This window comes from Mytilus californianus, unplaced genomic scaffold, assembly GCF_021869535.1.
Source record: "Mytilus californianus isolate M0D057914Y unplaced genomic scaffold, xbMytCali1.0.p SCAF_3, whole genome shotgun sequence".
Classification (NCBI taxonomy): Eukaryota; Metazoa; Mollusca; class Bivalvia; order Mytilida; family Mytilidae; genus Mytilus; species Mytilus californianus.
In genome coordinates this window covers 105,814,388-105,838,725 of record NW_026262679.1, presented here as the reverse complement: position 1 = coordinate 105,838,725, position 24,338 = coordinate 105,814,388, and the positions used below count along the sequence as shown (strand labels likewise).

The 24,338-nt window shown below is 32.0% G+C and overlaps 1 protein-coding gene across 4 annotated transcripts in view; it reads right to left on the bottom strand.

The window, feature by feature from the left end:
- Positions 1-414: 414 nt before the first annotated feature.
- Positions 415-24,338, bottom strand: part of LOC127735675 (thrombospondin type-1 domain-containing protein 4-like) — a 98,389-nt gene continuing 74,465 nt past the window's right edge. For all 4 annotated transcript variants that reach the window (XM_052245929.1, XM_052245928.1, XM_052245930.1 and 1 more), the window contains 9 exons: positions 21,511-21,686; positions 16,604-17,348; positions 9,481-9,610; positions 7,802-8,006; positions 7,141-7,311; positions 4,727-4,897; positions 4,160-4,345; positions 3,695-3,848; positions 415-2,759 (listed from right to left, as the gene is read on the bottom strand). In XM_052245929.1, the coding sequence (XP_052101889.1) occupies positions 2,611-2,759; positions 3,695-3,848; positions 4,160-4,345; positions 4,727-4,897; positions 7,141-7,311; positions 7,802-8,006; positions 9,481-9,610; positions 16,604-17,348; positions 21,511-21,686 (2,087 nt within the window). In that variant the 3' untranslated portion in view covers positions 415-2,610. The remainder of the gene's footprint in view (positions 2,760-3,694; positions 3,849-4,159; positions 4,346-4,726; positions 4,898-7,140; positions 7,312-7,801; positions 8,007-9,480; positions 9,611-16,603; positions 17,349-21,510; positions 21,687-24,338) is intronic.

The following is a 24,338-nucleotide window of genomic DNA, read 5'->3' as shown; positions in this document are numbered from 1 at the left end:
CGTAATGTTTTCGAAGGGATGATTTCAATTTCACCACTTGGAACTGTGGTTAAATAGCTCAATTAGAAGCAGCAACTCTCTATCAAGAAAATCGTGATAGCAAATATAAGCTCTGGAATATCGTATCAACTGGTGAGATATATACTCCATATGCAGGTGCTGCTAGAATGTTACTACATAGAAATGGAAATTTCATAATTGGGAAGCTGAAATCATCTTCGTTTGTCGTAATAAAATTTTGTAGTATAGTTGCAATAGGTCATTGGCTTATTTTTCAAGTCATTTATTAAACTTTCTTACAAAACTTGTTACATTATAACAGTGATATGATATATAATTAACAGGAGATGCAATTTTAGATATTAATTACTTTACATGTATATTACATTATCTATGGAAATAATTTGACACAAATATTTTGAACACATTTATTCAACAGATATTACATGATTGTCATGAATGTTAGATGAAAATTAAAACAAGTTTGCTGAATCAACATGACAACTTTTGATCGACAATATCAATAAAAATAAGGCATGCATGCATAAAGACAAAAATCTGCAAAGGGTGTTGACATTGTGTCTTGGGACAGAACATTCGACACCGAGAAAGGCAATACACAGATGTTAAAGTATCAACACCCGACATCGAGAAAGGCAACACACAGATGTTAAAGTATCAACACCCGACATCGAGAAAGGCAATACACAGATGTTAAAGTATCAACACCCGACATCGAGAAAGGCAATACACAGATGTTTAAGTATCAACACCCGACATCGAGAAAGGCAATAAACAGATGTTAAAGTATCAACACCCGACATCGAGAAAGTCAATACACAGATGTTAAAGTATCAACACCCGACATCGAGAAAGGCAATACACAGATGTTAGAGTATTAACACCAGACATCGAGAAAGGCAATACACAGATGTATAAGTATCAACATCAGACATATTTTTTTAACCCAAAACTACAATATAATTGATCAATGGTCATTGAATGCAGCTTGTACAAAATGATGTTGGATCAGTATGGAGCTAAATAATTGAAAATAAACGTTTTCAGAATTACATGTATTTACTGGTTATTTGAAAGTTTTTCTAGAAAATACATAAAAGGAGGGAACAATCATTATTTCAAATATCACAACTACTAGAAGAGAAAACAACCAAGACTACCAACATGGTTCCCGTTAATTGACAAGATAAAAAGATAAACATTCAAAAGTATAAAATTCTATCAACTGGATATGGAGTACCTTTATTCCTGCAGTCTTCTTTACAATACAGAAATAACGCCGAACACTAAACCTTATGAATGTACGTGATAGAGGTAGATAGGAAACAAAGTAACAAAGTATCGATATGTTGCTACATGTAACAAGTTCGCCATTTTATCAATTATGCCCTATCGATATATTAATTTGCCCTTTATTAAAACGTATTTCGTGATGATGATGAACTCTGTGAAAAATGGAAATGGATGATTCTAACATTCACAACCACTAGTGTTTTATGCTTAGCATAAACTTTTATATAATACCAATACATTTCAGATATACTTACTTCATAATAGGTTTATTCTCGTTAAAGAAGTGATAATATATATGAATAGTTATGTTAAAACATTCATACCCTGTTGTTTCATAAACAAAAATCAGATTACATTTATTATTCTAGAGTTCAATCAAATAAAGTAATAAAATCGCAATAACAAAGTCTAAAATTCAAGCACAACATGTCCAAACGAAACTTTTCTTCTATTTAAAATTGTGTTGTTCTTGATTGTTCCAAAATTTAGTTTCATGGGGTATACTATGATCCAAATGCAAAAGTGAAAAAAAAAATATATATCTGTAGAACTGTTGAACCAAATCGGATCTAAAACTATTAAACAAAGTTATGCTCGAGACTCAATTCTGCAGCTTTTCTTGTAAATTATAGGTAGAAGTGTTGTTCCAATGATTGACTGCTATTACCTATTAATTGAAAAGATGCGATCCGACCATCTAATGAACATTATTTAAAAAGGGTCTCTTGAACATATTTACTGCAGCGTTTTAGACTACAACTGGCATCCAAGAATAAGTTGTTTGAAAATCAATGAATTAGATGAAAAATCACCAAATAGAAAACTAACAGAACTCTTATTGTTATAGGAGAAATTCTCTAAACATCCATTCGGCGAACTCAGAAAAATTATACTTGACTAGATAAAGAATAATGGAAACGTAAAAAACAAAGCATGTACTAAAATAATCACTTAACGCTTCAAATAACCATAATTATACACATTACTGTACATTGTATAACATTTATAACTGCGACTGTGTAGCTACTTTCTAACCATGCATTCATAATATATCCCTACACTTTTATCAACGCATATAAAGCACTTTAAAGTGGTTTGTACACAAAATTACAACTTAAGTATTATATAATGTTTCTATCATGACTAAGCTCGGCGAGGAAAGTTTGATTACTTTTCCACATTGTAGTATTAAGTCAGCACTAGCATAGTAATATCACAACACTCATTCACAATGCTGTTTTAATCCTTGAACTAACTAGACCTTCCTCACAGTAAATGAACACTTTATGTATATCCTCATGAATGAGTTCTGTTGTAATGTGTTTTATGTTCTCGCTTCTTGCAAGATCGACAACATGCAGTCTTGTAGAATGGATAATCACAAAGTTCAATTTTTGCTTGTGGAACTAATTTACAGTTTTGTAGTTTGTCTATACAAGTTGGATCTGTAATAAAAAATAATATCAAAATTTATCATTTATACTCTGAAAGAAGGAAGACATGTTTGGTTTGATCATAAGTGTTAAAATTTTGGTCATGTTCACAACTATTTATTATTCGACAATCTCCGCGTCGCCAGTAAAACTGCATTTGCGCTACGACCGTCAAATCCCAAATTGACGGTGGCAACTCTCAAAAACAGTACTGTTATTCCTTAAATCGAATTTGCTCTTCATTAGTGAAGCAAAAATGTAAGAATTTACAAAGTTAAAGATAACACCATAGCCAAATGAAAAAAGTACGAAAAGAATAAAAAAAAAATCTCTAAATACTCTACATTGAAAACTAATGATTCAGAAACACGAGTTCAAACAAAACCTGGGACTAAACTCGTGTGCTACGAAACGGTAAACAGTCCTGTTAAACTCGTGTAGCTCGCACCAAGCATTGCTTAGAATGAATTAAATATGGATGGCAATTTCACAAATAAAGTAAGGACGATATTGTGGCTACGACCAATGAAGCATATCCATGGTCATATGTGACAAAAATTTAATCGGTCAAACAAAACAGTCAAACTTTATAGAAGAGCATTAAGAGTCCTTGGTACAGCAAGTTCTCTGCAAGCAGCATCCGCGATGACCTTCATGTATTCTCTTTACTAAATGAAAATAAATGTTACTGTTGGCATAAGTCAAATGGAATGATGATAGTTTTCTAATGAACATCATTTCAAATACCTGGAGTCAAATGCACCAGAAACAGACAGAAACATTTTAATTAAAATGTTGCTTTTGATGTTTTCCAATTCATGTATTGTTGTCGTGATATATATTTTTGATTCCACATTTAGAGAAGTTTGATAGTTCTGTATTGTCGACCTAATATTTTTCAATGTTATAAACACCATTGGTTAAATAGAGATACTAATAGGACTTACCTTCATCGAGCTGTGGAAGGTCACATGAATCAGTATTACAAACATGACGTGTAGTCGGACGGTGATCTTCAGAACAAGTAGAACTCGGACTTAAATCTTCGTCCAAACACTTCACCAACCTTGATTTTGTTCCGGCATCACATGATTTTGAACACTAAAATAAAATTTAAACATGTCAGTCATAAAAAAAGAAGATGGAAACAAAAGAGAATATTAAAGCACGATTTCTTTTGAATTAAAAAGCTTAAAATTTACCAAATTATTATTTATTTATTTATTATTTACTAATTATAATTTTGAAGTAAAAGATTAAAGTTTAACATTGGGTAGATGTCTTTATTTCAAGCAGTCGACATAATGTTTCCTCTCTTTAACTGAAGTTTTCGTACTTTTCTATGAAAAATGCAATAGATTACAATGACAATGGAACACACATTCAAAATAAGATATAAATATCTATCTTACCTTTGACCAAGAAGTCATAAACCACTCCGCTTGACAAGGCGGCAAATCTTTGCATGGTTTAGTTGTTGTTGGTTTTTGTTTTGATAAACAGTTTTCATCTCCCACCACAGTGATGAGCTTTTCTCCTAATTTTTTCATGCATATTACATCCCTTTTCTTCCTTCCATCTCCGCACGTCGCAGAGCACTGTGTAAAAGAATTTTAAGAAAAAATATTACATTATGCGTAACACATTTACCATACTGTTTTGCTGATTCACTTATTTTTTTTTTATATCAAGCAACAAATGTGTGATTTTTTCCCTCCAATTACATGTTTTTTATGAGGAAATGAGACGGTTAGATTGTTTCAATGACTATGAAAGTGATCAAAATCGTTATTTCGAATCAACTATTTAAAATAATTGTTAGTTGCTTTTAGGGGATTTTTCCTCCTTTATGAAGAAACAAATTGGTTCATGCATAGTCATTTTTATCTTAATAGTATTCACTTTTCACTTTAACCGATAGCAAAACGACCCATTTGAACCTGCCAGTGATTGTAAGTGACATTTATGCACTAATGTACCTTTGACCATGGACCCGTAAACCATATACCGCCACATGGAATCCTATTGCGACATGGCCTCTTTTCCCGCGGTTTTGACTTGGAGCATTTGCTTTCAGGAAGTGGCGCACCGTCTGCTGCTGAACAGAAAACCTTCCTTGTTACGTATCCAGTGCCACAACTAGATGAGCACTGAAAAAACACATCGTTAAAACATTGAAGCACATATCATAAAATTATATCAGTTTAATCAACAACTTAGACATTTTATACTTTATATTTTGTTACGTCACACTAATCTGTAACAGCCTACGTGAAAACATGTTATTACTCGATTAAGAATTATTGTCTGCGCATATAAACATTTCTATGTCCCTTTAGAAATTATATACATACAAAACTACTTTATAGAAAAAACCCTCATTACCTTGAGTTTCCGAAGGTACATTAGAGTAAAGTGTAGACAAGTTAAAAAAAATTCAGACTCAAGAAAATTTTTGTCATCATAAAAGTATTTGGGATGAGCCCAACAAACAAATAATCGATTTAGTTGTTGTTACTTTGTTTTTTTTTGTCAAAATCAGTTGTTTTCTAACTTTTCACTACTACTTTTTTAGAATTTCTGACCAGTAAAAGAGGCGAGGGCAAAATCATACTAGAGAAAGTGCCAATAATCTTACTTGCCTTCCTATTATACACCCCTTTCCCCGCAAAAATTGCATTATTATTTATTTCATGTATCCCATGAAAACCGCTCACCTCAAGAACGTCAAGTAATAATCACAAAAAATCAGATCGTTGCTTTTTTTCCTATTTTCATCACACTGGACCAAATGCAGAGGAATGTTGTTAATCTGCATTACTTTTTGATAACCTTTGCTATAGGGGTTCATTATGTTGAAAATTCGCCATCCAAAGTTTCAATTTCATTGGATGTATACTGATTGATACTTTAGTCTTGGAAAACATGATTTTGTTGTTTTAGTAATTGGCTTTGAACTAGCTTTAACTAGCTTTTAAAATCGGTTGTTTGTATCGTTTGTGTTCATGTTAGTTGTTTTTGTTTTGCTTCGTACCACTCTGATGAGCAGTTTTATTTTGTTGTGCTGTTATACCACTGTCCCAGGTAAGAGGAGTATTTGGTGCTCATAACTATGTTAAACCTCGCCACATTCTTTATGGGCCTTTCTCAATTCAGGAAAGCTGTAATACAGGGGTTGTTATTGGTTGCTGTTAGTCATTTTTGCTGTTTTTTGTTTATTGTTTTGTCATCAACCGGGTTGGTATGTTTTTCTTCGTTTGAATTGTTTTTCAATTTGTCATGTCTGTCCGGGCCTTTTATAGTTGACTATATGGTACGGGTTTTGCTCATTGTTGAAGGTCGTACTGTGGCCTGAAGTTACTTTAATTTACGTCATTTGGACGTTGGTGAAAAGTTGTCTCACTTGCAATCATACAGCATCTTTTTATTTTATCTACCGATAATTTTGCCTTCAAAGACTAGTCAGCAAAAAATTTACATCTGTTATATTTTTTATCAAGATATTAACATCTATAAAGTACCTCTTACTACTTTCTTTATCCTCTGGGTTTGATAAAAAATTGTCTTATTAAAAAAATTGGGGCAAGATTCATCATAGATTTATTTTAAAATTTCACCGTAAAAGCACCCTGGAGAAAATATTGTCGAAATGTATATATTTAACACACAAGTAGGTAAAATTAACAATTTAAATGGAAATCTTATTTATCATTTCGATAAATCAATTAATAAATTATAAGTTATCTTCTTTAAAATCAGATAGAAATCGCACAGAAAACATAACTTTATGACCGAGAGATAGATACATATGACACGGCGGTAATAGAGCACCTGTCTTCAAGCTTAAGGGTGTAGTGCACGCATTCTTCAGAAACAAAGATGATTTTAAATGAAAAATGATTAAAAGAGACAAGACATATTTGTATTTGTCTGATGTTTTTGTAACTTTTATGTGGTCACATTCAAAGCTATCAAATAAAAATACTTTGTCAAGTCATATTATAAAAGGAGGTATCACTATATTATATATCATAATATATCAAATATTAAACAATTTAATACTGTTTTAATCCATACCATTTTGCTATACAAAGGGTGACGTAAAGTCATTTATATCAGTTATCTTCATTTATGTATACAACCATAAGATGTAATTAAATACTTCTCAAAATTAATAAAGTACTATAGTTCAAAAAAAGATACCACAAAAAAGTATCAAAAAAGTTTTCGAGTAATACTACGACACTTTAAGATGTCATTAAATAAGTAAATATAAAATATATATAAAATAAATATCAGTGGATTTGAATATGTGTCCATTAGACCACAACCCAGCAACACAGTACAACAGAAATCTCATATTTAATGAGCAATATACGTTTCAAAAGCTTACCCGTCTTGACCACTTTGAGTAAAACCAACCAACTGCACAAACACCCATATTACAACTCTTTACCGTTTGTGGTTTAGAACCTATACAAGTTGACTCTGTAGTATTTTGGCCATCTACATGCTTGCAGTAAACCTCTCGTTCCTGCTGTCCCCGACCACAATTCACAGTACACTAAAAAACCGAACTATCATGGTAAAATATTGTTACAATGTTATTTGCAACAGCGTTGTACTTACATTTTAAAAAAACTTTCTACAAAATGGTGATTATATGTCTTTTTGTAACCAAAGTGACTTTTTTGATTTGTTTTTTTTTCGCAATGTTAAATTTGTAAAGGATACATGTTGGTTAAATGATACGTGGAACAAATATTTCTTTAAATGATTACCTTTGTTATAACGTTTGAAGTTGTATTCAATTTGCTTGTAACAAGAGGATAAAAGTTCTTTCAATTTTTTTAGCTTTTGAAATAACATGATTTGCATATTTTGTTAATTTAATTTTAAAATGTATACACACACCGGTTTCTTAAACTATTAAATGACCAAAATAAAAGATGCGGCTAAAAGACGGTTTATGCATTTTGTGTTTTCCCCTTTTTAGTAAAAACTGATTAAACTTCAATGAAAACAGTTTTGAAGGCATTGATATTTATAAAAACCTTTCCCCATTCCCCATTAGTCCATTCAGCACAAAGTCTTGTGTTGCAACTCCTTGCTGATTCCGGCCTGGTTCTTGAATCGCATCGAGAAGTTGGGACGTCTAAATGTAGCTCAGAATCTATCAACTGTTTGCACAGCACTGGTCTTGTCTGCATCCCTTGTCCACAGCTTGCACTGCAATCCGACCAGTTACCAAACTCCCAACTATCAAAACAAAAGGAAAGGAAACTAATTTTACTACACTTGCCCACAATGTATAAAGTAAAATAACAAAAATACCAAACTCCAAGGAAAATTTAAAACAGAAACTTCCTTATTAAATGGCAAAACCAAAAGCTCAAACACATCAAACGAATGGAAAACAACTGTCATATTCCTGACTTGGTACAGGCATTTCATTTCCTTGTGTAGAAAATGGTGGAGTAAACCTTATTTTATAGCTTATATATCTCTGATGCATGATTTTCATTATTAATTGTTTTTTGCTTTTAATTAGATTTCAGTAACTGCGAGTACTCTCAAATCGTACTTTCGTGTTAATTTGACCTGATGATACAATTTGTAATGTATTTTTGTTATTTAATGTCTACTTATTTATTGTTATATCTCGTCCCACTATTTTTTAATATATACCACCTTTGATAAGTGTTTGGTATGAAGATAAACTTTTCACTTCTGTTCTCGTACTATGAACAACAAAATTATTTATTTTATAAAAAATATTTTCGTACTCCATGTATACCTTACAACAAAATTATTCTATTTACCAGTATACGTTATTTTATTTGGCGGCATTTTATCCAAGGTTATGATTGTCTTTCTGATTTTGTTTTACATCTCACCCCCTTCATTTATTAATTTTGTATTTACATTGTGTCATATATCAAATTTATTCGTTCAGTGTATGTTCACTTGTTTTTGTTAATATGTCTTTTGATTGAGTTAAGCCTTTTCAATTGATATTTTATAGTGTGTCTTTCTATGTTGTGATGTTACACTATTGTTTCAGGTTAGGGTGAAGGTTGGCGCCTATTAAAACGTTTAAATCCGCTGCATTTCTTTGGACCTGTCCTAAGTCAGTAACCTGATGTTCAGTGGTTGTCGTTTGTTGATGTGGTTTATAAGTGTTTCTCGTTTCTAGTTTTTTATATAGATTAGACTGTTGGTTTTCCTGTTTGAATGGTTTTACACTAGTCATTTTTTGGGGCCCTTTATAGCTTGCTGTTTGGTGTGAACCAAGGCTCCGTGTTGAAGGGCGTACTTTGACCTATAATGGTTTACTTTTACAAATTGAGACTTGGATGGAGAGTTGTCTCATTGGCACATCTTCTTATATCTATTGTACAAACTTTGCTGGTGAGATGCGCATTTCGACTATCAATGTCTCTTCAGTGAAGCTTAAGGTCATAATATTTAATTATCCAAAACAAAATTGGAACTTTGAGGAGCTGATGTTCGTACGACTTATTATAGTTCAACAAATAAGAACGAACATTTAAGAATTGCGTGTAGTAATTTCCCAACTACACTATACTTGAACATTACTGGATAGAATACATTTTTTACGTACACAGGGAAAGTATATGCGTGCAATTAATAAGAACAGACTTCTTTCTTGTTCCAATAAATAATTACCAACCTATCCGAAAACTGAAAATGGGCTGATATATATACTTACTTTGGGGGACATATTTTGGAATTGCATTTTAGCACTTGTGACTGTGGTTTCAATCGAGGATCGCAATTTTCATTAGTAACCATAACGTTGGTATCTTTTTTCAAACATATAATCTTTGTTTCCTGTGCACCTGTTAAAAAAACAAGAAATTACCAGTCATGGTACATTGCATTTGAATCTAATATTTCATACGATGATAAGCATGGAAACAAGATATATGAATACTGGTTATTGAAATGGTTTAATTGTTCTTATTCCTGTACTACCACTTTTGTTATATAAATAAATGACTATACAACTATCACAGTTACTCTTTGAACATTCATCTTTTACATTCTAAAGACTTTCGACTTAATAAAATCCCAAATTGCGATGAAAAATCTCAAAATGTTGACTTGTAAATCTTGACTTTTTTTTTCCTTTTTGCTTGAAATGTTGACTTAAAAATACAAAGTATCAACCGGGTTGTCCAAATATTTTCTGTTAATTGAACTTTTGAACTTTGAAAAACTCCGATTTCATTACATTAACCTTGAAAAATTGGTAGTATTAAATATTTCAATATTTTTGAGAAAGCTTTTAGAATTTAAGGGAATTATTCTATCACATTCACTTTATAATAGCAAGAATTATATTTTTTAGAAGATCAATCTATGAACTAAATAGACGTATTTACACTTGTATGCAAATTTGTCCGCCATTACGTAAAATCACACAGGTTCCCGTAAACTTTGACATCATTATTCAAAACATTTGACGTCACAATTAAAAAATGATTGTTGTCTGACGTCAAAAGGTGATTCGGAGTAGATCTAAGGTCATTCGGAGGCAAAATATAGCTAAATACCAAAAGCGTAAATACGTTTATTATAGATCTGTGATTTCGCTATTATACTTAAATCTCAGACGAGTACGCGAGTCACGATAGATCTGAATTTTATTCAGATTTTTAAAAGAGCATCTTTATCCCCATTGAGATAAATGTCACAGGAAGACAAAACAAAAAATTATTTCAAGTATTGTATAAAAAAAGTCATTTGCATCTAATATATTTTATTTTAATCGCTATAATGTTTTGCATATACTTTGTAACCAAGATGCTTGATTTCTTGATTGACAACACATTTGTTACGTTTGGAGGATGTGTTTTTCAACAGACAGTCGGAATTCAAATAGGATCAATTGTGCCCCTCTTCTTGCCGACTTGTTTCTTTATTATTATGAGGCTGACTTCATACAGGAACTTCTTAGGAAGAAAGATAAGAAGTTAGCAGTATCCTTTAACTTTACGTTCCGCTATATAGATGATGTTCTCTCACTAAATAATACAAAATTTGGTGACTATGTTGAACGAATCTATCCCGTCGAACTAGAGATACAGGATACTACAGATACAGTTAAGTCTGCCTCATATCTTGACTTACATCTAGAAATTGACAATGAGGGTCGGTTGAAATTAAAACTTTACGACAAAAGGGATGATTTCAGCTTCCCAATGGTAAACTTTCCATTTCTATGTAGCAACATTCCAGCAGCGCCTGCATACGGAGTATATATCTCCCAATTGATACGATATTCCCGGGCTTGTATTTCCTATATTGATTTCCTTGATAGAGGATTGCTGCTCACAAGGAAGCTATTAAACCAAGAGTTCCAAATGGTGAAGTTGAAATCATCCCTTCGTAAATTACGAACGCCATCACGAGTTGGTTGACCGTTATGGAATAACCGTTTCACAGATGATATCGGATCTGTTCCTTATGTCGTAACTACAATACTCTTCCCTTTTCACGAATGTGACCTACCGAATTAGACTACTTACCGGATTTGTAATAACATAAGCAACACGACGGGTGCCACATGTGGAGCAGGATCTGCTTACCCTTTCGGAGCACCTGAGATCACTTCCAGTTTTTGGTGGGGTTCGTGTTGCTTAGTCTTTAGTTTTCTATGTTGTGTCATCTGTACTATTATTTGTCTGTTTGTCTTTTTATTTTTGGCCATGGCGTTGTCAGTTTGTTTTCGATCTGTGAGTTTGACTGTCCCTCTGGTATCTTTCGTCCCTCTTTTGTATAAGTGATGAAATTTCGATTAAAATGGCTTATAGAATAAATATAAAAAAGTATTTGAAAACAAATTTAAAATATTAATGAAAATGATAATTGTGATGATCCAATAGGCTGATATACCATCATTTAGATACTGGGATGAATACTATATATATATATAAAAGAAAGAAGTTTAACACATACGTCAAAATATTTGAAAATACTAATATTGATAATATTATGCTTCATAGAACATCCCGTTAATCTCCCAGTGTTATTTCAAAGATTAACTCATATTCCTAACAGGGGGTAATGAGATATATCCTTCCAACTCTGATGACCTTTCCCTGTATGTTTATGTTCACATATCAAGAAAAGAATAAGAAAAGGTGAAAAAGGTCATAGCGATCTGTTCATCTCTTGTCAAACAAGATAAAAAGATGTCCCCTATCCTGTTGCACATCTCCACAGGTGCTAAATCACCTGTCCAGCTAGTTGATTAATTACACAATATATCTTGGAACTTAAGGGAAAAATTCCGTTGACTTAATATTTCTCCATGAACCTCATTGACTAGAATTTGATTATGAAATAGGTGCGCTGTACGTATGGCCTTTTTGCATCTAAAAAATGCAGAGTTTTTAAGACTTGTGCTCCTTCCCAGATTTCACCGGTACCTCGCTGGTCATATCATCTTTTGAACGATTTTTAATAACTTAATATATTGATATTTGCACTTGCTCTTTCTCTTTTGTTACTTGCATTAGTAAATGATTGTTAATCTTAAACGGTCATTTTGATTTTAACATCAGCTGAAAAATCTAAAACTGAAAACATTAAGTCTTGTTAAAAGTTTTAGTTGTTTTAACAAAAATTTACTTGTAGTAAATTCAGTTCTGTTCATACATTTTGTGTACAGTCAATCCAGTACCGTTCAGTACCTTATCAGATAATTCAGAACCATTCAGTACCTTAACAGTCAATCCAGTACCGTTCATTACCTTATCAGACAATTCAATATGTTGTTGTTTTGTACAGGTAAATAATTGCTACTGAACATATACTGAACAAATCTTCATTGAATGCACGCGAATTGTTTAAACATTTCACTATCCGTAAGACTGAACATGACATGCAAATGAGCTGTTCTGTTCAAATTGACAGTTTCAGTTCAAAATTAGTTTACTAGTGTCTGTAATATTATAGATATTCCCGAATAAATAACTTCTGCTACATTTATTCAAGTATGTCTAAATCAAAGATGTTCGGCGCTGGTGGAATTCAATATAACAACATTTTTATTATACAGATGTTTTCACTAAAGAATTGACAATATATCAAAGCTGTTAAAAAACTGAAGGGTTACGAATTATTGAGTAAAGCAGAAAACATCAAGGATTATCGCCTCTCAAACTTTAAATTTTTCAAATATTTATTAATCACAACATGATGCAAGAAACCAATAAAATTGAGAATGGAAATGGGGAATATGTCAAAGAGATAACAACCCGGCCAAAGAGCAGATAACAGCCGAAGGCCACCAATGGGTCTTCAACGCAGCGAGAAAATCCCGCTCCCGGAGGTGGTCTTCAGCTGGCCCCTAAATAAACATGTGTACTAGTTCAGTCAAAATGGACGTCATACTAAACTCCAAAACATATAAATGAACTAAAATTAAAAAACATACAAGACTAACAAAGGCCAGAGGCTCCTGACTTGGGACAGGCGCAAAAATGCGGCGGGGTTAAACATGTTTTGTTAGATCTCAACCATCCCCCTTTACCTCTAACCAATGTACAAAAAAGAAACACACAGCGATACGCACAGTAATGAATTTCTCAATAATTTTTAAAAAAACAACTAAAATACATGTCTGCTAAAATACATGTATTATCATTTTCTTTTTTACTTTAATTCACTACTTATTGATACACTTAAAAAATCATTTCTTTCCATACATGTAACACCAATTGATTTTTTTCCAGCAGATTTTTTTTATTTTTTTCTCTCTTTCAAATAGATAAAAAATGAAAACAACACTTTATAAATTTTATGCGTCCAAAGCGCTTTTCTAGATATACGTTTATCAGGAACTCTCAAAGCCAAATATTTGAAAGCAAATGGTGTATAAGAACCTAAATAGTCGAAGAGGCCAAAAAGGATAAAGGGTTATATTTTTGCTTTGTCCTGTTGTTTATGTGTCTAGCATCCTATATTGAAAAAGACAGAGCAATACGAACCCCACCAAAAACCAAGGTTGACCTCAAGCGCTCCGAAAAGGTGAGCAGTCTACGCGTCAGAAACAAAAGATTATAAGCCAATAGTTATTTACATTTCTGTATACGAACTCTGAAAATAGCAATAGCAATATGAATTCGGGACCTCTATATTCCATATTATTTCTTCTAATAAAACTCCTTAGTATTGTGAACTACCTTATTTAAAACGTAAACATTTAAACTCAGATTCTATTCAAACTAGACAAACCTAACTGGAACCCCTCGTGGGTAATAAACTAAAATCCGACAAAAATTTAAGAACAGTGGAAAAGAATTTTTAATGTGTAATTGAGCTGCATCATTTAAAATTCCAGTTCACATGTTAGTCAATACGACCATATAAATCATCCTTAAATAGGTCTTGGAACATCATTCATCATCATAAAAAGAAATTGCCATCATCGCTACCCGCCTAGTATAAATCCCACAGTCAATTTTGTTTAAAAATAAAAAAAAATGAAATATATCTTTCTTTTTAAACTAAAATTAAATTTGGTAAAGGGTAATCATTGATTATATCAGCTGTCATTTTGACAAGCAAGAACATTCTTTTGTATAGAATGATTAAGCAGGTCTGCATTAAAGGCTGCAGTAACATATAATGTATGTGTTTGACAGCCACAAGTGTGCTGTTTAGAAGGCAATTATCAAAATGTATGAAATTTGAACTATAAATTCTACCATCGATTTAAAAAAACATATAACACCCGTTCATATAACATCAATTGAACAAATATCATATATATATATTAAAAGAAGTAAAAAGGTCAAACTTTATAATTTAAAATCAGTGCAATATCTTAAACGTACATTTGGGGTCTACACAAATATCAAACATATGCATGGTTAACATGCTTTGCATTCTTCTTTGTTTATTACGCATCTCGGTTATACGTCAGAATGGTTTACAAAAAAACTGATATTTTCTTTTTTACGAAATTCAAACATAACTGCATGGGCTAAATAAAGTGTTATCTGACCGATTAAAGCGGATATCAGAATCCATACGGTTAATGGAAAATTACATTGTTTGAACAATATATAAAGGATGGTCACCAACTTGGTGTTTTGATACCGAACCGATACACATGTGATTGGGGTATGAACCCCCTTTTTACCGTCATGCGGATGTTTTCAATAATATCTTTATTTATCGTGTTTTTATTAGACTACAGTGTAATGCTGGAGATTATGATGTCCGGCTAGTTAGAAAGTTTTATCGGGTTTTCACAGACACTGGTTTTCGTCTACATTGTAGATCTAAGTTTTTAGAATATTCAAATTTTAATTGAAAACATCTTTTGAAGTTGTAGGCAAATATAAGATCTTCCAAAGTTTTACGGCCGCCATGACATACGTGCTTTATTTTTTTGTTCGTTTGTGTAGTGTTTTCTCAATAACGCATTTGTTCGGTATTTTGTATCCAGATGCAATTTTGTAATGTGACAAAATAGACTAACTTTAATGAAAATATAAAGACCATTCTTAATTAGATTTGGCAAAACATGAACAATTAAACTAACGATTAGAATATTCTGTGTATTTCATCTGACACTAGAATATGTAATTGAAGACTAAATTAAGTCATTGCCACACACGCAGACAATACAAGGACGGTACTAAACTTGTATTGTAATTTGTTTGTTGTCATATATCATAGACTTTCAAGTTCCTAATTATATATTTATATTATGTGAAGTTCAGGTGAACGGACACCAAGGTTTTCATCACAAAGAGTTCCTTCAACTCTAATATTTCAAGTCTTAACAAACAGTTAACGAAGCGGTGACAATTCTTTTGCTAGAACCAACATAGACTAAGAGGGAAAGAGGCACACATATTGTTGAGTTTCATAACTACTTAACTGTTTAAATTATGATACTAATAAGAGGGTACTCAGATCCAATCAAAACAGACACTTAAAATGAGATGGACATTTCGAAAAAAAAAAAAACAACAACAAAAGAGTGAGAATGAATTTAGATTGAATTATGAAAAACCAATGGAAGTCATTGTTAAAAACAGGACAACAAAAGTATTTGATAAGAGGCATTTATTTTAAAATCAACAAATATTGTATTATCAAATCACCAAATAGTGTTATATTTAATGGAATCTTTGATTTCATGTAGGTCATGGGCTTGATTGGAATAGCTGTTTGTGCAACCCCACCTCTCAATTAATCCTACTTTTTATGTCGTTTTATGTATCCTCTTCATAAAAAAGATCTTTACCGTAATTATTCTCATTGCAATATCAATTTTAAAGCTTTTTTTTAATACCAACTCGAACTTTTTTGCGGCGTTTTTTTCCGCAACGAGGTTTATTTGCATTTCTTTTAAAAAATACCAACAGTTCTTAAATAGATATCAATATCAAGATAAATGTCTTATCTACAATACACAGGCTTGTTTGGATTACCCTGAAAAGACTTTTCAATGAGCAAATATTTGCTTCTACGCTACAAAAAATAGAATATTTCTTTCCTTAAATTTTGAATTTTATAGGCCTTTATTTTCAAACTCGATCTTTTTGGAAACGTTATGATTTGGTTCTCCAACTTTTATCGTGAAGTTAATACGGAAATAAGTATCGACATACACGTTTGCTGAAGATAACAGGTAGATCTAAAACTAGTTTCAATTTAAATATGAGTATAGGAAACCAGTTTTATTTTTAATTTTTAATTTTGAAGTTGAAAGTAACAAATAAACATAAAGAAAATATATAGTTACATGATGAATTCTACAAAACTGAACTATAGAAACTATAAATGTACAATGTCTGTTTACCTACCTCCTCCACAAGTTCTTGAACATTCTGTAAATCCTGATATTCTCCAAAAATAGTTTTTACTGTCGGGTATATGGTTAGCAATTACTAAACGTGGTTTGTTTACAGTTTCACCAAGAGGTACGCCATTTGCACTTCCACCGAGTGGAATTCCTCCCTGGGATACGCTATTTGCCGATCCGCCAAGCGGTACACCATCTGCAGATCCGCCTAGCGGAATGCCATTACTATATACCGGATATCCCTTTTTACCGTAGAAACTCTCTTGCCCTAATGGGACATTGTTATTTCCTGACGATTGCTGACCGTAGTCGCCAGTAGCTGCCTGGTTATACGCTCCCAATCCTCCTGAATAAGAATATCCACTTTGGTCGACTTGTTGCTGTTCAGTTTTCGTTGAACTAACACGAGTATTGCCTGTATCACTATTTGTATTCCTTATATTATCATTAGTGCTGTAAGTGTTTTCAAAACTAGGTTTAGACTGAACAGCTGCTTGAGAATTGACATTCCTGGAGTTTTGGTTATTATTTACTTGTGTTCTATGCTTATGAAGTTCATTTGGATTCGTTATCATATGAACGTCTTTTTGTTTACTAAGATGTGCATTGCGATTAGATAATTGTGCACTAGGATTTCGTCGATTTTCTCTAAGATTAGGCACCATATTTTGCATAAAATAGTCTGTTAAATTATTCGGCACGGTAAATTGATACATTATACCTGTATTTACTTGGTAAAACAGCAACTGCAAGAAAAAAATCGATAAACAATTTCACACGTCTACATAAGATAAACAAGTTTATAATGGACCTGCAAATTGATGAAGGATTTTAACATTAAATTATACGCAAGACTGACATCGAAATGACACTAAATGACAGTATTTTGATATAGGTTTGGGATGATTTTGTCATAATTTCTAGACAAATATGTTCTGATCAGATAATACGGCCAGCGTTTTCCAAATGTGGCGTATTACATTAAGCCAGAGTTAATAATTTTTGTTGGCTTCTTCTGCCACATTTGAATATCTTTCAGATTCAAATTATTTGTTATTTATTTTTGGAACGGGGTGATCTTCGAAGCAAAATGTTACAAATTATATATGTAATGTTCTAAATTAAGTGTCTCAATTGTCTTCCAAGCAATCAGCAATGTATAGTTTTGAATAACATGTAATCTAAATAGATACATTGTCTATAAAAGATTATCACAAAATTTTAAACATATCATTTTGACATTTTAAATTAAGTTTTAGATTTCACTAGGTTTCATCAACTTTCCGATTTTGACGTTCTGATTGAAATATGTACTTGTGAAATTGACCATTCCGTTTAACTATAATGTACCCGATTCTCCTTCCTGACAAAGTTATAATCGTAAAAAACACAACTGCACATGTTATGGAGGAATTTATGGAGGAATTTATTTTTTTTTACCAATTTCCTTCTAAGTATTTAGACATTTAACATAAAACCGGCAAAGTCCGCATTCTGCTTTGGGAAACGCTCAAAGAACCACTCTGTTCAAAACAAATAATAAGCTGTAATTGGTGGAAACTAATTCTGTAAAACTTTAGTTCCCTTCAAACGTAAGTTATTTGACAATATATTGAAATGGCAAGGTACATACTTCGAAAATAACATAGATTAATATGATAGATGTACAATTAAATATTGTTCAAATTAGAAGCGACAGTTGTTTCTGATGTTCAAATCTCATAAATCTAAAACAAAATACAAATCAAGGTAAAACAACAAATACTAATGGAATCGCATGAGCTCAAGAGAGAGAGAGAGAGAGAGAGAGAGAGAGAGAGAGAGAGAGAGAGAGAGAGAGAGAGACAGAGAGAGACGTCTTGCAATGCAAATCCACACTCAGTTAAAATGCCATAACCGAGAATAAGACATAATGGGTATATTTACAGATGACTTTTCTTGTATCTAAGGATATAAGGCTTCAAAAATGTGTCGCTAGCGAGTGGAGACACAGACACATCGTAACAGTCAATCGTTGTTGGGACCGTAAAACTTATGTAGTGTCGATTTCGGTCTTTTATCCTCATAACTATGTTGGAGCAGATTTTGTACAAATGAAACAATCATGTTAAAGAAGTCCGTATAGTGTGAACATCATTAAGCGTAACGTAGTAATTGAGATATGTATACTTGATACGATGGGTCAGAGGGTATTCTACTGTTTAGAAATGGAGAGTTGGCAATTTGAAATTTGAAATCAATTGAAGTTTGTGATAGATTCTAGTATGTCAATATCGAGCAAAATATAATAAAATAAGAAATAGACCTTATGGTTTTGTAGTATACTTAATCCTATGTTCCCTATGGTATATGAGATACAAGCATTCACTGAAATGTGGGTTATTGAGTGACACGACATCATCAATATATCCAAAAGTAAAACTAAAGAATGTTTCAATGTGCTTTTTCTAATGTCTTTGAGAAGATCTGTATGAGTTCTGCTTTAAATAAGTATTAAATAATTCGGCCAGTAGGGGTACACAGTTAGTACTCATTGGAATACTGACTCTACTGACATATCAATCCACCAAACTCAACAAATATGCTGTCTATAAAAAAGCCCAGCAGTTTCATGTTATCAACTTCTGTGTATTTGTTGATGGAATCGGTGTTGTTCTACACCAAGTTATATATTTCATGACCTAAAACAAGGAACTGTATCTGCGATTCCCATTTTTGTAGAGGAGGGTCTGTTTTATGTGATGATTGTTGACAAGCTTTGTTTTTTTAAATGTAAACGGTTGGTGGTTTTATATTTAGAAATTAGAGAAACCGTGTGTACTAATGCAATCAGGAAATGAAGTTGCGAGGCAGAAATTGACTAACATCCCAATATATCTCATTTCATGACGACACGGGTGTCAGTTGATTTATTTCAAGCTCCTTTGACTATTTGCATTTGTACATACGGTTCAATAATTTCATAATTCATGAGAGATATATGGGAAAATATACAATCATTAGTCGACGATGAAAACACCATGGCATAGAGGGGAAAAAAAGAATATTTTCTAAGAAAATTTGAAAAGCAACTTGCCCTACAACTTGAAATTGAGCAACTACAATCCCATTAAAAAAAAAACCGGTACATTTTTGAAAATATTTTGACTTCCAGTTTTATAATTTTCTTTCCATTGGTTAAACAAAAAAGTTTCTATCAATACAGGAGCAACATCTATCCAATAAAATAAAACCGAGGAGGGGTGACATTTTTGAAAATTTTGAGTACCGATATTATTATTTTCTTTTTACTGGTGAAAATAGTATAAATCTGTTAATCTTTTATCTGCAAAGCTGACACACATTATGGTTTTTAAGATGCGATGTCTCAATAGGACAACATAAACCATGACCTAGAGTCTCGATGGGACAACTTAAACCATGACCTAGAGTCTCGATGGGACAACCTAAAAGGCATAGAGGCCAACTATTTGATTTAAAGTCGGTCTGCGTTGGTAGGATATCTATAAGTTTAACCTTCGTACACTCTAATTTCAGACAGTAAATACTTATAGCCTATTTAAAAACAATACAAGTAATATTTTACCAAGGTCTAGATATCTTAATAATTCTGGCAGCTGAGTATATCAAATTATACTTTACATATTATAAATACTTAACTAACTGTATGTCAACAAGGTAGCATACCATGTTCTAGTTTACATAGTAAGGTGAAAAGTCAATTACATTTATATTGTTAACAACAAGAATTATGTTGTTTTATGCCAGTTATGACAAATGAACAGATATATGACAATAGTAAAAACCATAATTCACTTAACTCAACTGTTCTCATGAATGATAAGAAGTTACAACAATATATCTACTACCGTATAAACCTATCGAAATCGTTTTAAATTATCATGTGTAATTAACCACTTATAATATGTATAAATTCTGCATTTTGATGTACATGTTTATGAATACATCAATATTTTACATTTTTATATATTAGTATAACTATTGAAAAAATAGTTATTGAATATTTTCTTACTTCTCAAATATGTGTCGTATATCCACTGAATAATTAATTCAACTTACTATTTAGATGTTTCTCAATCAATGGTATTAAAAATGGTTTTGATACAAAATTTCGAATATGGGAACAAGGACATTGCACAGCATTGAAACTGTTATTATTGGAGAACAAAGTCATACTCCTTTTATGAACATCAATTTCTACATAAATCAAAATGATATACTACTCCAAAACACATTATTGTCCATTTATTCGATGATGTAAACTTTTTCTGAATATTGTTACCTATTGTAGTCATCTTGTTAAATATCCTTATTAAATCTTTCAATAAGGTTTGTAAGAGCAGGTACAGAGTTTGTCATTTCTAGGCAATGTGTATGTTTGCAAAAAATAGAAAAAATGTATCTGTTTGTTTGCTGTTTTAAATCAAGGAGGAGGGGTTACTTTTCTTTCTAAAAATAATCACTGCTTAATACTATAGTAAAATACTTTATAATAGAATTTATCTTGACAGATTTTGACATGTATAACAGAACAAGTGTTACTAGTAAAGCAATGACTACAAACCCATCTGAGTTTCTCGTCGGTTTTTTATGGGACTCTTAGTTGTTCAATCATCAGTTTTCTGTGTATTTTCAGTTAACTGCTATTGGTTTTTTCACTATTTTCTTTTTGCCATAGTGTTGTCCGGTTTTGTTCGACTTATCAATTTTCCTCTAGTATACTCCCCATTTTCAATGTGCGAGAGAGTATACGTAAGGAATTCGTTTTGATAGTTTGTCCATAGGTGCTCGAATTTAGCCAACATGATTGGTGTAATTATTATGATTTCGGCGGAACTTGTAACACCTGTATGGAAATCTGTGTTTTAATATAAGCTATTGAGATACCTCTAAGTCAATGGATTTCGTTGTTGGACCGTCGGCCATAATACACTGCGATCGGCAGCCTTCTGATCTTTTATTTCTGTGATACGTAAAAGTTGTTCCCGCTTCTCTGAACACGTTGTTTCTAGTTAGTCTATAATTTCCATTGATGATGTAATCGCCATCTGTTAATTTTAATGCTGAAAAAGTAATAAAAATGTGTTCCTTTGAAAAGTTCGATTTAATGTTTAAAAAGTCAATAATGTTTAATATAATGCGGGAACATATTCAGACATCAACTAGCAGGGCGCACAATCGTTTTCAATTAATAAAAGAGTTGATTTTTAGTCAATGAATGAAAATAAGACTTTATAAATTTTGTGCATTTCGAAAGGCTTTTCTCGATGGCACTTCATCAGGAACATTCAGCATAAAAAATGACAGCCAAGGATGTATAACTCAATATTTAAATGAAACGGTTGGAATATTTCATTAAGTTAAATTTTAAATATTATCTACATTTAGTAATAAATGACACTGCTTCACTGATGTAAACTGCCTTAAGATAAAGCTGACTGCCGTATTTGATATTAATGAAAGGAGGCTAATAGACTTCAGCCAGTCTAGTCAATGGCGAGACAAAGGGTCTGTTTATCCAATAAATTACATATTTTTGATCACAGTAAGCTTTTTATGTGCATGTACCTCTGTGTCATAAGTCAAATATTTCGACACACTACAGAAGGCCAGTAAAGGTAAAACAAAGAAATGTAAATAAAACGACTATTATGTAATAATTTCGTATCAAGATTTTTCGCTTTACCGGATATGAATTCTTTTGATGTGCCTTACAATGTGTATCTAATATGAAAAATAAAGTTAAATGTTTTTATTGTGAACTTTAAATTGTTTTTAGGTACAAACACTTCATTTACGTGACAAATAACCCACGATATTGAAAATAACGTAATGGCTTAAATGAACCATAGCAACAAAATGGCCATGGTTACAATTTCATAATAGTTTTTATATGTACTTTTTGTGTAAAGGCACATGTAGTCACACAGTTACATTTTTGAGAATGAAGAAGCTACCGGACAATATCGATAACACAAATATCGCATTAGCTATAAACAGACAAAAGACGCAAAAAAAATAATAAAATAAAATAAATAAAAAATAACAATTTAAGATTTTCGTTCCTTCGAAGTGCTTTTCTGGATTTACCTTCAACAAAACTCTAAAACCTAAACACCTGAAAGCAAACCATGTATAAACACCTAATTTAAACGTGAGGCGCTATATGAACAAAAGGGACATAACAATGTAGCCAAATTCATCCAAGTTAACTTTGCCTGAGAAAGTTGGAACCCTAGTTTCTTAATATATTCTAATTACTGTATATCAAAGGAAATTTAAGGAATTTAAAAAAAAAGTTTGGTATAATTCATGTTAGTACCGAAGCATTGACTACTGAGCTGAAGCCAAAAATGAATGTAAACGTTATGAATTGAGATTACTTTATCACATGATATTCCCAATATTTCAGTCTGTTGATTTGATTTTTCTTTTTACATAGTCCCTTTGGGTCCCTTCCAATCGCTGTTTTATTTCAAATTACAAAGTCATTGATTGTTATTTAAAAAAAAACGACACGGTTGGTATCTCTGGTGAGTTTTTAAAAACCACTAGGTCTATGCCACTCTTGGTGGATGCTTCCCCCCCCCCCCCCCCCCGAGGGATACGGTCATTTTCTGTATATTTACTGCGTATAAAATGCTTAATTATTCAATGCACTAAACTTTTTTTAGATTTTTTTTCATTTTGTCGTATGTATCGTAAGTAAAAATATTCAAAGCAACAGTAAAGTGTGTGTCAGTGTTGTTAATAAATAGATTTACAAAAAGTTAGGGCCAACTTTCCCGGTATTTGTTTCATTCCAAAGGTCAAAATCAGAAAGTTGTTAAAACCTAATGGATTTCGAATACTTACGAGTCTATGTATTAATCATACTATACTTCAAAATATTATCAACAATTTTACTTATTTCCATAGAATCATAATGATATTCACCGCCACATATCGCTATTAAAGACAATATTGCAATTTTACATGTTTTGTTAAAATTTTGCATACAAATCGCATCATTAACTAAAATGAATTCATGTGTATCTGAAAGACAATAATTATATATAATTACTTCCAATATAAATTTTTAATTTTGGTTAAGAATATAAAAATAAGGAGATGTAGTATGATTGCCAATGAGACAACTATCCACCAAAGTTCAAATGAAGTGGATGTAAGCAATTATAGGCAACCGTACGGCCTTCAACAATGAGAAAACCCAATACCGTATAGTCGGTTATAAAATGACCAGACTATATACTTTTTTGGAATAATTGTGTTATGTTTCCAATTTGCAAAATAGGAAATATAATAATGGGACATATTTTGTCAAAATCTATCAAACATTGCAGTTTTGAGCAAGCATCTTTCGGTATTTACACTTTGGTCACATGTTCGAAAATTAGCGAAAATGTTGTTAAATCTTTTAAGTATGAATCATCTGAATTTACGATACTGAGAATTTTAGTAAAGGAACGTTTAGAAAAATGGCCCTGGTGTGAAATAACTTCAGGGAATTGGCCCTTCCTCTTTGAGAAGACGACAATAGCTTTAATGTCAATTGCATGAGTTTATGGGAAATAAAATAAACAAAAACAGAAGAAGAAATGCTGGAAAATGGATCCAGCAATTATGATGCCAGAAATTATAGTTTATTAATGGCAGACACGTTTATCATTTCAAGAAAGTTTAATCATGAGAAAGATCAGATATTAATGCTTTAT